Here is a 17569-nt window from a genome sequence, read left to right on the forward strand (position 1 = left end):
TTTTGTCATTTCTGAGCCATTTTATGCAACCAAGATAATGGGGTGTAGTTGGTCTGTAGCCCTGTTTAGATACTGTAGGCACTAATATATGTAAAAGTGAAATCCAAATTTTAGGGGGCATTCACACTAACACTGCTGTCCGCCTGCCGCAGTTCTGCTGAAATTGCAGGAAAAACAGCTTGGGGATGGCTTGTCGATGGTCAGTTTAAAAGCCTCTTCATTTTAATGGGTTTTTAAAGCAAATCGCCAAAGTCTGTATGCAGCCTCTCCGCCGTGAAATTTTTTATTTTTTTTTTGCACGGACACAAAGTCCTGCATGTCCGATTTAGTGTCCGTGCAAAAAAACCAAACATAAAACGTATTCACGGCGGAGAGGCTGCATATGGACCCTGGCGGTTTACTTTAAGAATCCATGGAAATGAATAGGCTTTTAAACTGACAGTCTGGAAGCCGTCTCCAAACTGTTTTTCCTGTAATTGCGACGGGTGGACAGTGGCGCAAGTGTGAACTCTTAGTTGCCTATGATCCTGCTGATGGTTATCCAATTGTCCTTCTATGGACACTTTTGGTTAGTAGTAGTCAATACATATCAGAAATATACCACAAGACCTTCAGTCTTAGAAATGCTTTGCTCCAGTCATCTAGTCCTTAAATTTATTCTTGTGAAAGTTGCTCAGATCCTTTCCGTTTTTTTTACAGCAAAAACATCAGTTTTAAGCTTCAATAAATGATCCACCTTCTGCCTTACATATCCCATCCACTCAAAGACATTTTGCCCAGTTGATAGATTTTGAGAGGGGGTGCATCATTGGACTGAGAGAAGCAGGGCGGTGGTTTCAACCAGTTTCCTGCCATTTAGTCCACCCTTACCTTGCTGTTAGAAGGTGTTAGGAGCAGTGATATTATGAAGGCATATCGAATAGGCTCGCAACAGGCCACCAGTATAAAAGGATCCTTGATCCACTGACAAGCATGAGCAGCTCGCACACCTTCCTTGTTCACCATATACACTCACCGGCCACTTTATTAGGTACACCTGTCCAACTGCTCGTTAACACTTAATTTCTAATCAGCCAATCACATGGCGGCAACTCAGTGCATTTAGGCATGTAGACATGGTCAAGACAATCTCCTGCAGTTCAAACCGAGCATCAGTATGGGGAAGAAAGGTGATTTGAGTGCCTTTGAACGTGGCATGGTTGTTGGTGCCAGAAGGGCTGGTCTGAGTATTTCAGAAACTGCTGATCTACTGGGATTTTCACGCACAACCATCTCTAGGGTTTACAGAGAATGGTCCGAAAAAGAAAAAACATCCAGTGAGCGGCAGTTCTGTGGGCGGAAATGCGTTGTTGATGCCAGAGGTCAGAGGAGAATGGCCAGACTGGTTCGAGCTGATAGAAAGGCAACAGTGACTCAAATAGCCACCCGTTACAACCAAGGTAGCCAGAAGAGCATCTCTGAACGCACAGTACGTCGAACTTTGAGGCAGATGGGCTACAGCAGCAGAAGACCACACCGGGTGCCACTCCTTTCAGCTAAGAACAGGAAACTGAGGCTACAATTTGCACAAGCTCATCGAAATTGGACAATTGAAGATTGGAAAAACGTTGCCTGGTCTGATGAGTCTCGATTTCTGCTGCGACATTCGGATGGTAGGGTCAGAATTTGGCGTCAACAACATGAAAGCATGGATCCATCCTGCCTTGTATCAACGGTTCAGGCTGGTGGTGGTGGTGTCATGGTGTGGGGAATATTTTCTTGGCACTCTTTGGGCCCCTTGGTACCAATTGAGCATCGTTGCAACGCCAAAGCCTACCTGAGTATTGTTGCTGACCACGTCCATCCCTTTATGACCACAATGTACCCAACATCTGATGGCTACTTTCAGCAGGATAATGCGCCATGTCATAAAGCTGGAATCATCTCAGACTGGTTTCTTGAACATGACAATGAGTTCACTGTACTCCAATGGCCTCCACAGTCACCAGATCTCAATCCAATAGAGCATCTTTGGGATGTGGTGGAACGGGAGATTCGCATCATGGATGTGCAGCCGACAAATCTGCGGCAACTGTGTGATGCCATCATGTCAATATGGACCAAAATCTCTGAGGAATGCTTCCAGCACCTTGTTGAATCTATGCCACGAAGAATTGAGGCAGTTCTGAAGGCAAAAGGGGGTCCAACCCGTTACTAGCATGGTGTACCTAATAAAGTGGCCGGTGAGTGTAGACACATGTGGCACCTTTATTATATACTTCTAGCTCTGTTGGGCTATTCCTAAATGCTTAACAGAAGGTAATTTGGAGAATTATGGTCTCTTGGCAGGAAGCATTGCTGCCTTTTTTGACTTTGTGTAGTGAGCAAGAATCCTGCACTGTTACGAACTGAAACACATTCTGTTCAATGGGATTCTATTTGGGATCTGACAACAGTTGTCTTCACGTATGGAGGATTGAGTGCTTCAATGCTGCCTTTACTGTGAAGAGACACAACTTCAACTGCTTTGACAACCAACATGTGTGCCGTAGGAAACTATATGAAACGTGTACGCCTCCATGCTCAGCTGTATCTCATGTTGTATCTAAGCTAGTGGTGGCCCAAGAGAGTACTAGAGCCTCCTTCTAATTCTATGGTGTACCCCAATAAAGTTATAGTTTTTCTCAAATATTGTAATCAGTTGCATATCACTATTGCATTCACACATATAAAGTTTCCGTTGATTGCAACAACTCCTCCCTGGCGTCTTGTTGTTATTATAATTTTGGCAATAAATGTAAAATATAGATATATATGAGAGCGATTTGATTTTTGGTTATTTTCTCTCTGGACCAGTTCTGGTGAGTGATCCGTTCTTGGTCCTCACCCTTCATCACATGGTGGTGTCATCTGCGGAATGTTATCCGCTCATGTTTCTTATCTCTCTGTCTCTTCTCAACTCTCAAGTTGGTGCATGAGAATAACTGATTAATTAACTTCAAACATGAGGAGCCTTTGAGGCAGCGAGCTGATAAGATGTTGGAGCAGCGGTGACAGTGTGGCACTTTGTTGGGGGAGCTGTGGGAGATGAGGCCTCAGATTAGCCAACACTTTATAATAATGATTCTACAAGTTTCCTAGAAACAGTTTTTGCTGTCACTGACTGACTGGGAGCCGGCAGGATGAAGCCATTACCCTGATTTCAGGCCCCTCATCTCTTCCCTGATCACTGCACCAATTTAATTTATTATGTTGCATTTACTGAAGGTGTCCCCAATGAATGGCTGGCACGTGTACCAGCCGAATTCTGACTTTAGCTCTGGAGGCAACAACTTGTTTATGGTTTGTGCTGCTCATCAAACTTTAGTGTATGTGGATCTGCTGCACAGACCTGTGTCATATACGTAGAAGGGTTAATCTTACTGGATTAGTGAGTGCAGCAGGTTCCCGAGCAGTAGAAGTTCTCAGTGTGATCATCCATTTTGGCTCCGCAGTTTGCCTGGATTATCTACTTGTTGCAGGATTAGTTTTGGATCCCTGCCTTCTATTCCCCAGGAATATAAATATAAAACTGTAGTTTTTCTTTACCCTTTACTATTAGCCCCCATTTTGCTGAGCTGTTCAGTTCTAGTAGTGAAGGGGTTAAATGGGTTTTCATTTTTTCTGTGTGTGTGTTTTTTTTTTTTTTTTTTTTTTAAATAATTAAGGGGAAAAAAAAGTCCTAATCACCAGTCCCGGTTGCTCCCCTAACATTGGACATAGTAGTGACATACCTGAGTGGATATTACCTAGGCGTAGAGAAGGCGCGAAAGCAGACAGCAGGGGGGAAATTGTCAGAACAAGAGCAGTAGAGGCTAGTATGACTTGCTTTTATGTCACTTTGATTTTCTCTTATTTATTTTAATCAGCTAGTAATCTCCTTTTAAGATGTGTAATAATCCTATATTTATACTTACCAGGTACTTGTATTTGTCTTGATATAAATACATTGACTCTATGAATATAGATGGACTACGGGGTTTAGACCCTGTAGGGAACACTGAAGTCAGTAGGTACAGCTAAGGGGTCCTCATTGTTCCTCATAAGTGATATCCAAGAATCTTAATGTGGTTTCTATCCATTAGTCCACCGTCCTTAAACCCTTCAGTCTTCACTGACATTATGATTGATGTCGGGCTGTCTGAGCATCTGGTTGAGATGTGACCCTTATTGTTACATAAGGTAGAGTAGATAATGTAAAAAATTATAAAGGATCACAGCCCAACTCACGTGCATAATAAAGTCCTTGTTATATGTTGGAAAGGATTGCTTGTCTCTTCAGCTGGGGACAGAATTCATACAAAGTAGGAAAACGGCGTAATTCAGTATGATCCAGAGAAGATCCAAAAATTTATTTCTTTGAAATTTAGCTTTTATTTGTTCCATATAGGTAAGACATGGTGCACAAAAAAAGAAACCCTTCAATGCAAGTAATCCATAAGACTGGCTTACGCGTTTCAGAACATGTGTAGAGTGGAGTAGATGATAGATACAATCACTGATTAAAGTAAAATGTGCAAGATATCAGACTGAAGAAGATATCAAAGAGCTCACTTGTCTTCTGTTCTACCTTACAATCATTTCTATTTCGTCTTTTCTCCACAATGTGGGCAAAGGCGGATATAGCATTGATGGTGTGACTAACTGCCCACAGCCACATTTTCTGCACCCACCCTCAAGTGGCAGCTAATGGTCACATGATTTTTTTGGGTTAAGTAGAGGTATTTCCCACAATACTGGATGGTTGGGGTAGCCATGTACTGCAGGTTCCATGCTCCGTGGTTACAATGTGAAGCATTACCATGATAGCAATCATTATTCCATTACATCTAGAATGAAATGAAAAATATATTTCTTTATAATATATAATGTATATTTCTTTTCAGCCTGCATGGAAAACTTTTTGTATAGAGCTACGTAGACCAATGTATATCTATAGTTACTGTGTTTCTGATCCTGAAATCATTACCATTAGACTGCAAATGTGGAGTTAAGACACAAAGACTCAGAATAAACTTCTGACCTGATGCTCTTTTGTTTTTTCAGCTGGTGCAACATACATATTTGGGAAGAGTGGAGGCCTCATCTTGTACACGTGGCCTCATAACGACAGGCCGAGCACGCGTACTGACCGCCTAGCTGTGGGCTTTAGTACTACTGTCAAAGACGGCATCCTGGTGCGGATCGACAGTGCTGCTGGACTAATGGATTTTCTGCAGTTACACATAGTAAGTCATACTGACTTGTTAAATTCAGGATAAATTTGTGGTTGCAACATGATGTGGAGTAGGGGGTGACCTGATATTATTAACCAGTACATTGCTGAATAACACCATGACAACTGAGCTTAGGCATGGCCAAATTTTCTGAAATAATTGTGGCTTGAGTCTTAAATTCAAAGGGGAAGAATTGTAAGGTAAAATATACCAGAGTGTTTGTTTTAACCACTTCCCATCGTTGCCATTTTTCTTTCTTTTTTTTTGTACACTCCACATTCCAAAAGCCATAAGTATTTCTAACTTTTCCGTTCACGGCGCGATAAGAGGGTTTATTTTTTGCTGACAAGTTGTACTTTATATTAGTGCCATTTATTATTCCATACAATGTATTGAGAAGCTAGAAAAAATTCAAAATGGAGTTATATTAGAGAGAGACTGCATTTGTGCCATTTTCTTACAGGTTTCCTTTTTACAGCATTTACTGTGTGGTAAAAATGACATATTTCTTATATTCTTCAGGTAGGCATGGTCACAGCGATACCAAATTTATATAGTTTTGTTGTTTTAATATCTTTACAAAAATCCAGAACTTTGAAAAAATTATTTTAGCCACCATATTGACGATTATATGACATGTGTACAGAGGTGTCTAAGGGGCCTTTTTTGCAACACAACATGTAGTTCCCAGTTATGCCATTTTGGGGAATGTCTGATTTTTTTTATGTCTTTTTATTCAGTTTTTTTGAGGAGGTGAAATGAGGGGAAAAAAACTATGATTCATTTTATTATTATTTTTTTTTACCACTGCAGTGTCTGTATTTGGGCATTTTTGAATGAATAATTTATGTATTTGTTTAGTTCTATTTGTGATCTAGGGCAAGGGGTTTTTTGAATTTTTATATACTACAGAATTGTAGTCTATGGGAGAATCACTGTATAACTGTTGAGGCTCATCATAGGCAAGTCTCAAGTTACTTTTGTGTGACAGGCCTTCAGAAGGCTCCTGGCTGCCATGGTTACCAGACTGCTCCTGTGAGTCAATGGAGAGGTATGGAGGGGTTGGATTGGAGATTGTGAGGTGGGGGTGTGAGGGAGTACAGATTTATTAAAGACCCATGATCAATATTTACCACTGTAATAACAGTTATGAAACCCCCTCTGCTCCTGAGCGAGCGTCCTTTGGTTACTGCTTTGCACACTCTTGGCATTCTCTTGATGAGCTTCAAGAGGTAGTCACCGGAAATGGTTTTCACTTCACAGGTGTGCCCTGTCAGGTTTAATAAGTGATATTTCTTTCCTTATAAATGGGGTTGGGGCCATCAGTTGTGTTGTGCAGAAGTCAGGTGGATACACAGCTGATAGTCCTACTGAGTAGACTGTTAGAATTTGTATTATGGCAAGAACCAAGCAGTTAAGTAAAGAGAAACGAGTAGCGTTCATTACTTTAAGAAATGAAGGTCAGTCAGTCCAAAAAAAATTGTGAAAACTTTGAAAGTGTCCCCAAGTGCAGTTGCAAAAACCATCAAGCGCTACAAAGAAACTGGCTCACATGAGGACTGCCCCAGTAAAGGAAGACCAAGAGTCACCACTGCTGCAGAGGATAAGTTCATCTGAGTCACCGGCCTCAGAAATCGCAGGTTAACAGCAGCTCAGATTAGAGACCAGGTCAATGCCACACAGAGTTCTAGCAGCAGACACATCTCTACAACAACTGTTAAGAGGAGACTTTGTGCAGCAGGCCTTCATGGTAAAATATCTGCTAGAAAACCACTGCTAAGGACAGGCAACAAGCAGAAGAGACTTGTTTGGGCTAAAGAACACAAGGAATGGACATTAGACCGGTGGAGATCTGTGCTTTGGTCTGATGAGTCCAAATTTGAGATCTTTGGTTCCAACCACCATGTCTTTGTGTAACGCAGAAAAGGTGAACGGATGGACTCTACATGCCTGGTTCCCACCGTGAAGCATAGAGGAGGAGGTGTGATGGTGTGGGGGTGCTTTGCTGGTGACACTGTTGGGGATTTATTTCAAAATTGAAGGCATACTGAACCAGCATGGCTACCACAGCATCTTGCAGCGGCATGCTATTCCATCCGGTTTGCGTTTAGTTGGACCATCATTTATTTTTCAACAGGACAATGACCCCAAACACACCTCCAGGCTGTGTAAGGGTTATTTGACCAAGAAGGAGAGTGATGGGGTGCTACACCAGATGACCTGGCCTCCACAGTCACCAGACCTGAACCCAATCGAGATGGTTTGGAGTGAGCTGGACTGCAGAGTGAAGGCAAAAGGGCCAACAAGTGCTAAGCATCTCTGGGAACTCCTTCAAGACTGTTGGAAGACCATTTCCGGTGACTACCTCTTGAAGCTCATCAAGAGAACGCCAAGAGTATGCAAAGCAGTAATCAAAGCAAAAGGTGGCTACTTAGAAGAACTGAGAATATAAGACATATTTTCAGTTGTTTCACACTTTTTTGTTAAGTATATAATTCCACATGTGTTAATTCACAGTTTTGATGCCTTCAGTGTGAATCTACAATTTTCAGTCATTCACTCTTTGAATGAGGTGTATCCAAACTTTTGGTCTGTACTATGTGTGTGTGTGTGTGTATATATATATATATATATATATATATATATATATATATATATATATATATATATATATATATTATCAGCCATGAGGAAAAAGATTTTGTAAAACGCAAATGTGTACTGTATACCTGTCAGAGGGGTCTGAGAAAAGTGTCATTAGATCTGATAAATGCATCTACCTTCAGACAATTTTAACTATTTGTATCCAGTAATAAATGTAATTTATTTCCTTTTTTGCATTGGAGCCATGATGGCGCACAGAGTATATTCTCTGCCTTGGATCATATATAAAATAGACTTGCAGGACAACCATAGAAGAGCAGTTACATGTCCTGGAGGCTGCTGCAGTTATTACAAACATGACTGTAGAAGGTGACCCAAATTGTAAGAGATGTCCTGGTATAGTATATAGTCTTCAGTGGACCAAATCTGCCGCCTTTACTACACCAGATCTATAAATTTATTATAATTTTAACTCTCAATGATTTAAGCCTGCCTGCTAGCTATACATGTTGGGATGTGGGGTCGCCATATTGTGACCTCTATGTATTCTCCAACAGCTGTATACTGGACCAGTGGCATCTGTCCTAATCTGTCACTTGGGCAGGGCTGATATTGAGAGCATGTAGGCCGCAGACGTGACTGTGTAACAGATGTTAAATTCATACCTGACATTCGGCAGCTCGTTCCCTCAGAGTAAGATTAATGGCTGCGTCTCTGCTTGCTTCATCCATGACATTGGTAGCTCATGCGTGAGATGAGGCTGCTGACAGCCCAATTCCAGTCACACACCAGGAAAGCTCCTTCACTAGACACAGTCCGCGGTGACACCTGCCAGCCTCCAAGTGCTGCAGAGTCCCCGGCACACACTCAGCTTGTCTGTGTGGAATAACAAACCACCTCTGTCGCTGTAAAGAAAAGTACATCACTGCCAGGATGTGCAATGCTTCACTAACATCACAAACCTAGACGAAAAGCAAAAAATCTAAGAAATACACCTCAGACCACTGTGACAAAGGCCATAATAATCCATAGCTTTAACCCACACCAAATCACCCAACCCCAAACCCCTTCACATTGCTGAATTTGGGTTCCCTCCTCTCTTATGTGCTGCACGAGTATGGGTATCTGAGGTGTTTGATAAGTAGGAGTTGTGAAGTGTGGCTTGGCCGAAAATAGGGAGTGGGAATGAGAAAGGAATAACAAAATTCCAGGGAAGTAGAATGACTGGATACAGGGCAGCCCTAGAGAAGTGTAATAACAGCATATGGGGAAGCTCTAGAAAAGTATAATGACGGGATATAGGGAAGCTCTAGAGAAGTATAATGACGGGATATAGGGAAGCTCTAGAGAAGTATAATAACTGGATATAGGGAAGCTCTAGTGAAGTATAATGACTGGATACTGGGCAGCCCTAGAGAAGTATAATGACTGGATACTGGGCAGCCCTAGAGAAGTATAATGACTGGATACCCGCAGCCCTAGAGAAGTATAATAACTGGATATAGGGAAGCTCTAGAGAAGTATAATGACTGGATACTGGGCAGCCCTAGAGAAGTATAATGACTGGATACTGGGCAGCCCTAGAGAAGTATAATGACTGGATACTGGGCAGCCCTAGAGAAGTATAATGACTGGATACCCGCAGCCCTAGAGAAGTATAATGACTGGATACCAGGCAGCCCAAGAGAAGTATAATGACTGGATACCCGCAGCCCTAGAGAAGTATAATGACTAGATACCCGCAGCCCTAGAGAAGTATAATAACTGGATATAGGGAAGCTCTAGAGAAGTATAATGACTGGATACTGGGCAGCCCAAGAGAAGTATAATGACTGGATACTGGGCAGCCCTAGAGAAGTATAATGACTGGATACCCGCAGCCCTAGAGAAGTATAATGACTGGATACTGGGCAGCCCTAGAGAAGTATAATGACTGGATACCCGCAGCCCTAGAGAAGTATAATAACTGGATATGGAGAAGCTCTAGAGAAGTATAATGGCTGGATATGGGGAAGCCCTAGAGAAGTTTAATAACTGGATATGAGGAAGCTCTAGAGAAGTATAATAACTGGATACCAGGCAGCCCAAGAGAAGTATAATGACTGGATACTGGGCAGCCCTAGAGAAGTGTAATGACTGGATACCCGCAGCCCTAGAGAAGTATAATAACTGGATATGGAGAAGCTCTAGAGAAGTATAATGACTGGATATGGGGAAGACCTAGAGAAGTATAATAACTGGATATGAGGAAGCTCTAGAGAAGTATAATAACTGGATACCAGGCAGCCCAAGAGAAGTATAATGACTGGATACTGGGCAGCCCTAGAGAAGTATAATGACTGGATACCCGCAGCCCTAGAGAAGTATAATAACTGGATATGGAGAAGCTCTAGAGAAGTATAATGGCTGGATATGGGGAAGCCCTAGAGAAGTTTAATAACTGGATATGAGGAAGCTCTAGAGAAGTATAATAACTGGATACCAGGCAGCCCAAGAGAAGTATAATGACTGGATACTGGGCAGCCCTAGAGAAGTGTAATGACTGGATACCCGCAGCCCTAGAGAAGTATAATGACTGGATGCTGGGGAGCCCTATTATATAAGTATAATGAAGGGAGGTGGGTCAGCACTATAGTAGAATATATGAAATGTGTCGCTCTATAGAATGGGGAAACAATAAAGAAGTATGTGGTGCTTCTGTCTTAAAATGGACCTTTACTGCAGTGATAGGATTGTGCTACTCCCACATCAACCTCTCCCTTCCTGTTTTATGATGTGTATGGAAAAGATTTGCAGTATTTTATTACATCACCATGTGGAGTATCAGCCGCTACACATTATCAGTTCTTGTCACTGTCTCAATTTTAGCCTTGTACAATGGTCATTTTTTGTTGGAGGTTGCAGTGTTCTATGAGTAGAGGGTATTTGTGGGGGTTGTAGACAGCTGTAATATTATTGTAATATAAAATAAAATAGAAATGTACCATGGAGGTGTAGTGTTGTGTTTACCATCCAATTGATGTGATATAAAATACATTTATATCCTGTATAAGTTGACATTTGTGTTGTGTAGGTGTTGCTGATTTTGATCAGTTGTATAACAGATATATAGACTCGTCCAGCCTCGGTACAGTAACAGTTATGACTGTCTTCAATATCCAAGGAGTTCGGAGCTCCAGCCTGTGTCAGTGTTTCGTGTCTTTGTCTCATTGTGCAGACGCACACTGCTGTGTTAATTTATGTATCATTATGCATTCTCTAATTATGAGCCTTCTGCGCTCTGTATGATTTATACACAGAAAAGCATCTGTTCCAAGCCTGTGGGACGCAGCAACCTTTTCCCTGCCTGATTCGCTCTGCTCCAGGGGACAGTCCCGCTATCCCTTCAAACATCTCTGTGATGGGAGGGGAATTTGCTGTCAAGCACCCGGAGCTGGTGCAGATGTCGCTTGGAGCAACAGACAAGACAGGATGAGATGTTGGTTGGGTATTTTTTTTTTTTTTTCTTAGCGTTCAGGTTGCGACTCCTATGTTCAACAGGAGGTTGAAGGTCTCTCTAATATGCTATAGGCAGCAAGCTCCTCCAGACCCCATTTAATTCTGTAAGGTGCATTTCATCAGAGGGTGCTACCAGGTCAGATGCCCTTCTGTTTCGTATATTTAGTAACCCCTTCCTCCGTCAGGTTATCCCAGAACTCAGTAGAGTTAATGTTTCTCCTTCCATTCAAGAACATGACTGCCGCCCCCTGATTTATACAGGCTCAGTTTATACTTGACCAGCCATCTTGTGTCATAAATCACACAAGTTCAGGCGTCTGGTAGCTCTTGCTCTGGCTGGTCCTGCTGGCCCCGGTGTGGGGTAATCACTACACGTTTCGCTTGTCTACTTCGGGATTTTGTTCTTTGTTCCACAGTGTGGGATTCAGCAGTTGGTTGATTAATAATTAATAGTCTCCAGTAATTATAGATTTCAGAGGTATATTTATGTTTGTCATGTACATTGTCAGCGCTTATAGTCAGCTTCTGCTGGCCCATTGTGGCCGGTTAACCCTTTGAGTGAGCTTCATGGCATGGATGGACAGTACCGGCTTGCCTTTGCAACATGGTCTATGTGAGGTGCCCATTTGTTCATCCTTTATTGTTTCCACAATCTAGATATTCCTTGTCACTTTGCATTGCTGCATGCTGGAGGAATTAATGTCTTCTTTTTCTGCCAGGTAATGAGTTTTTCACCAGACTTGTTTTCCAGCAGCTCCCACCTTGATTCAATTCTGGCATTTGGGAAAAGCCCATTCACAAAATATTTGCATTGTAGTATCCAGAAAAGATCTGCAGAGCATTGCAGTCCATCGCACCAAGAATATACAGCATAGAGAATGTGAATTACTGTATATATTGCCTCATAGGGATTGCCTGCTGTGATACCTATTGCTTTATTTCTGACTATTGCAAATGTTCTCCCTTGGTGGTCCCCATCTGCTTAAGATGTAAGCTTAGTATGGTAGTGGGCTTAGCTTTGACTGTTGGAATTTGTATCTGTCATACCTTCTGTCCTGGGTTCATATAATCCTTAAAATGGTATGTCTTTGTGGGGTTAATTTACTGAAAGTGAAGAGGTCTATGTCCTGCATTCCATATTTTATTTTCTCATGTAGACTAAGAATGTATTAAATAGCGCTTTAGACTTGGTAATACTATGATGACAAATCATATAGTACAGATAAAGAAGCAGAGCAGCAGGTTGTTATCACTGTTATATATCCTTTTCTCTCATATATTTGTATCTCTACAATTGCAGGTTGTGGAGGTATACTTACTTTGTAGGACACTACACACAGCTGCTAGTAGGTTATAGTCCTGCACGCACAGACCCATCTATAATGGTGCGGTAACTTTCAGAAACTTATCAATTACACATCTTCACTGTCTGCTTTATTTCAGCTTGAATGGTAGAGAACATTAGTGCTAGATGTCGGACATTAAATGTACTGGCAGTGATGTGGTTAAAGCAGTTTTTTTTTGCAGTTCTGGACTTGGTACTGCTTATAATCTCCAATCACGCCCCCACTTTCCCTGCAGAGGGCCTGAAAAGGTGTAATTTGTTTGAGAAGAACATGCCAGTCCTTAAGCAGTCAGACAGAGACCAGCTGTAGTCCAGAGTGTTTTTCTTGGGCAATCAGCAACAGATTGTTTAACTGCAAGCCGAGGAGCGCCTCACAATCTGCGGGTCAGTCTGCTGTCAGCAAGCATAGTCCCGCTCTATGTGAAGGGATGTAGTCATGACTGTAGGCAGGGGGCTCTTTGTGTGTACCCTGTAGGAACAGCATTAATGACGAGAGAAATAAGTTTCAACAGTATTACTCAAACGTCATGGAAAATATTCCTATGCAAGTTACATATGTCTTCTCAAAGCCCCCCCACCTTTTCTCCAGGTCCTCCTGTAATAATCTCCCCACCTCCTCTCAAGGTCCATGAATTATATACTGGGCAGATACCAAGTTCTCTCATATATATACCTCCCACTTCATCTCTAGAACCACCCCCACTCCATCTTCAGGTAACCTGTCTCAAGGCTTGAGAAGTAACCACCTTCCCATAACCACCCACCATCTCCTTCCCAGGTACTACCAGTTGCCCACTGATAAAGAGTCTCCATAAATTGCAATCACCACTACATTATCATCAGATCATGCCAAAACCATTTCCAGCTCTTCTCTTGGTTCTGTCATAACCACCCACAACTTATGTCCAGGTCCTCTCATAGCCGCCTCTACCTCATTTCCAACTCCATTCATTTTAAGGTTGGACCAATCCCAAATCCAAGTTGCCAGTTATGACCAGTTTTTTTTAATTTACCTGGACCTGTCAGCAATCCTCTCTGCTATTTTCTGTTCATGTGCTGTCCATGGTTGATGTTATTCATGATTGTAGTATCTGTGTGCTGTCTGTATTTCCATGGATTATAATGCATGCACGTTGGTTCAAGGAAACAAATCGAGGTCTGCAAGCGCCCATTAAAAGAAGTGGGTCTGCATGCAGGCCGTGATTTTCACAAAGGTCACATGTCTGCAGCAAGGTCTGATGTTGCAGTTTGCATTACCTAGCCCATCAGCTTAGTGCTATGAGGTTCTTCATATTAGTATTGTCCAGAGCAATCCCGCTTGTCCCGCTTATTCTCTTTCTGCATGTTCCCATATTCTGACTGTTTCATTTGCTTCCTGTGTTTTCTACCTCACTTTGCCCTGAGCTGATAATTGAATTGAAGCTGTTCTGCTTCAGATTCCCTTCAGAAGGGTATTTCCATTAAACAGAGAGAAGTTCTTTGAATTGGTGTGTGCCTGGATGACCCCCTGTGCCACTCTGACTCCTCAGCCCTCTAGGATAATTGGCATCTAGACAGCAGCTCCATCCCAGCTCTCAAACGTGGCTAGCATGCCCCTGCTCAACTTCAAAGGCTCCTATAGTTTGTAACAGACAAAAATTGATTTTCACAGAAGCAGGAGAAGGGGAAGCTCTTCTGGGGTCCTTTCTATTTGCTTGTAGGTTGTGCTTCCTTGCTGAGAAGAGAGAACTGTAGATATGTAAGATATTTGTATGATAAGTGTTCTGTAATGTGGACAAACTTTGCTGTGTGGCAGTGATGCGATAGTCTTATTATGTGACGTCATTCCTATGTATTCTTATTAAAATACTGAAATCTGTCAGCTGTTGGATAATATTCTTGTGAAGAAGGAAGAAATATAGAAAAGCGCAATTGTGCATGGTGTTCCTATTAACTTTACTCCATATGTAAGATCATTCCTTAGGAAATCTTGGTATGGGCCTCCACTAATATACTTTAAGGCCAGGACTACACATAGACTTACTTTAAATTTACCAATTGAGTGGAATGTACGTTCCACAAGTACACCTTATTTGCATTCAATTCAAAGTATTTCTTGCTGTTGGTGGAGAGAGGTGGCCATTTGCACAATATATAGGTCTCATGTTCTCCAGTAGTTGCTTTGATAATAGACAGGTGCTTGGTACAGAGCGCCACCATCAGGACTGTAAAAAATCATTCACTTCATTAGCCTCGACCCTTCCATGTTATCTCATAGGCTTTAGGAAATGCTACTTTTCTTTTAAGGTAACAGTGAGCCTAACCTACCAGACCCCTGACAGGTGACACATGTAATCTGCACTCCCTGTCTTGTGCTTGTTGTACCCGACCAGTAAAACCCTGACTTCCTTTTAGAGTGCTGGTAAGTGGCTACAAGCTATATAATGCCATGCCTCCATAAAACAACTACTGATGTTGTATACCGTACATGACTAGGTTATCTCTGGGTACTGGATGTTTCCCAGTGTCTTAATAGTGAAGATTAGGTGCGCACTCTATTCTATCATTTGCTAATGCCTGATGGGGTACATGCTGGGCACCATCTCTCTCCCTTATTTTAGGCCATACAGTAGATGTGCTTGGAGCTAGCACTCTACAATGAATGCTCTTCTCCCATGCTCATTAGAAGCTGGAACATTATGCTCAGTGCAGACAATGATGTTATAGCACAAGGTCGGCTGATAGACGAACCCAAAATAGATCTGTGCATTGGGGAGGATGTGAGGCTGCTGCTGGCTCCACCATGGGGAGACCTAGAAACACATATAGTGAATAATTAATGCTGCCATGGTGAGAGGGGGAAGGCGGCGGTTGACTGCTCTAGAGTGACCATGGCACACTGCATTGATCCTCACACTATTGACACAAGGATTAGATCTGATAGATTATATCATTGAAAGTACATGGTTGCTTCATAACTGTCAGGCGTTTGGGTGCAGTATTTCCTGGCAAACTGGAGGTGGCGCTGTTTCTTGTGTTGTCACATGTGCTTAATACCTGATAGGTAACAATGACATCTGAATGTAAAATACGAGCTATGGGAACACAAGGAAGGTTTCCTATAAAAGGGTTTATTCAGACAACATTTCTTTGATAAATCATGATCCCGTATAATGTAGTTACTAATTCAAGTAATTCTCACGCTGTTTTATGACACAATATTCTGTACTTTGGCAGATTTTATTCTGTTTTGTTTTTATTTAAATAAATAAAATTACAAAGAATTTTCAAAAAGTAGAAATGATCAAAATGTTAGTTGTTCTACTTGTAAAAGAGATAGGGTACTACTCCACCTGCAGGGTGATCTTAGGGTGCTCTTAGCCGGTGTATTCCATACTCCTCCAGGATGCACCTGCACTTTCACATTTGAAGCAGTGGTAAGTGCAGGTGCAGCCTGGCTATTATAAGGCATCTACAATTCCCACTACTTGCCAGGCTGCACCTCTATTTACCATTGCCTCAAATAGGAAAGTACAGGTGCATGCTGGCAATTTTAGCTGCTCTCCTTGAGTGTGCACTGTCTCTTCAGATGGCAGGGGTCTAATACCTCGGACACATGCTGATCATCGATTGATGACCTATCCAAAGAACAGGTCACCAATCAGAAAACCCTGTTACTCACTTGCCGACCACATGCCGAATATATACGTGCGGAAGGTTGGCAGTTCACTCTGCGAGGAGATGGCTGCATAGGATTGTGCAGCTGCAGGAGCAGGGAGCTGGCTGTTATAAACCACTGGACATCTCAGAAAGAAGCAGGAACGGTTTATTGCCATCAATGTTCTGTTATGGAAGCTGCCATGATCTCCTGACTGCAGGAGCTGTTAGGTCCTAAGAGGGCAGATACCAGCTCTGCAGTGTATGCCATGAGGTTGCATCTCTCCTGGAGCTAAGGTATCAGCCCAAGTTAAAGGGGAAATCGGACAGAAAAGGTAATGTTGAAATGCCCCCCAGAGATCAGTTATAAACTTATGGGGGGGGGGCATTTAAAAAAAAAAAAATATATATATATATATATACATATAGTATATATACTATATATATATAGTAGAAAAAAATTCAGAAGCAGCACAGCATGTAAACCGGGTGCAAAGCCAAACTAGAAGATGGCTTTACATAAGAAGTGGAAAAAATGGCAGCACTCCAACATTTGGAAAAAGTGTGGGTTTATTCCAAGCAGCGACGTTTCGGTTCTTAGCCGAACCTTTTTCAAGGCTTGAATAAGGTTCGGATAAGAACCGAAACGTCGCTGCTTGGATTAAACCCACACTTTTTCTAAATGTTGGAGTGCTGCCATTATATATATATATATATATATATATATATATATATATATATATATATATATATATATATATATAACAAAATAATCACATTTTAGCCCTGGCTCGGTGACACATTACTTACTATGTGTCAGCAACATAAACCTCTCCATAATAAACAGACATGCTGTCCTCCCCTTTTTTCTAAATTAATCCAAATAATAAAATGTTATATAAATCCAGATAACATTTAAAAATAAAAATGAGATCAAAATAAAGTCCTATATGTCACCAAAAAAGATGCAAAAATGATATGAATACCCTAAATGAAATGTAAACAAAGTACAACCCTCAAAACCACATGTACCAAAACACCAAAAATGTGTCCAAGTCATGAACTGGGGAAAATTGTCGCAAGTTTGACTAAATCTCTGTTTCTTTGGCCAGTTTTCATGTCTATTTTCAAATTGACTTTTCTTGTCGATTTTTCTTCAAATTCACACATTTTAGCCCAAATCTGTTGCCATCAGACCTGATGTCCTCATTTGCTACTTTTAGTTTGTACAGTTGATGCCACTTGATAAATG

At 41.7% G+C, this 17569-nt stretch overlaps 1 protein-coding gene across 19 annotated transcripts in view; it reads left to right on the plus strand.

Moving 5' to 3' along the window:
- NRXN3 (neurexin 3) overlaps positions 1-17569 on the plus strand; it is a 338395-nt gene that overhangs the window by 273445 nt on the left and 47381 nt on the right. For all 19 annotated transcript variants that reach the window (XR_012717248.1, XM_075282340.1, XM_075282345.1 and 16 more), the window contains one exon: positions 5065-5246. Coding sequence is in view for 18 of the 19 variants with exons in the window: in XM_075282340.1 (XP_075138441.1) it covers positions 5065-5246 (182 nt within the window). In the remaining variant the exon portion in view is untranslated. The remainder of the gene's footprint in view (positions 1-5064; positions 5247-17569) is intronic.

The sequence above is a fragment of the Leptodactylus fuscus genome, chromosome 7, assembly GCF_031893055.1.
Source record: "Leptodactylus fuscus isolate aLepFus1 chromosome 7, aLepFus1.hap2, whole genome shotgun sequence".
NCBI lineage: Eukaryota > Metazoa > Chordata > Amphibia > Anura > Leptodactylidae > Leptodactylus > Leptodactylus fuscus.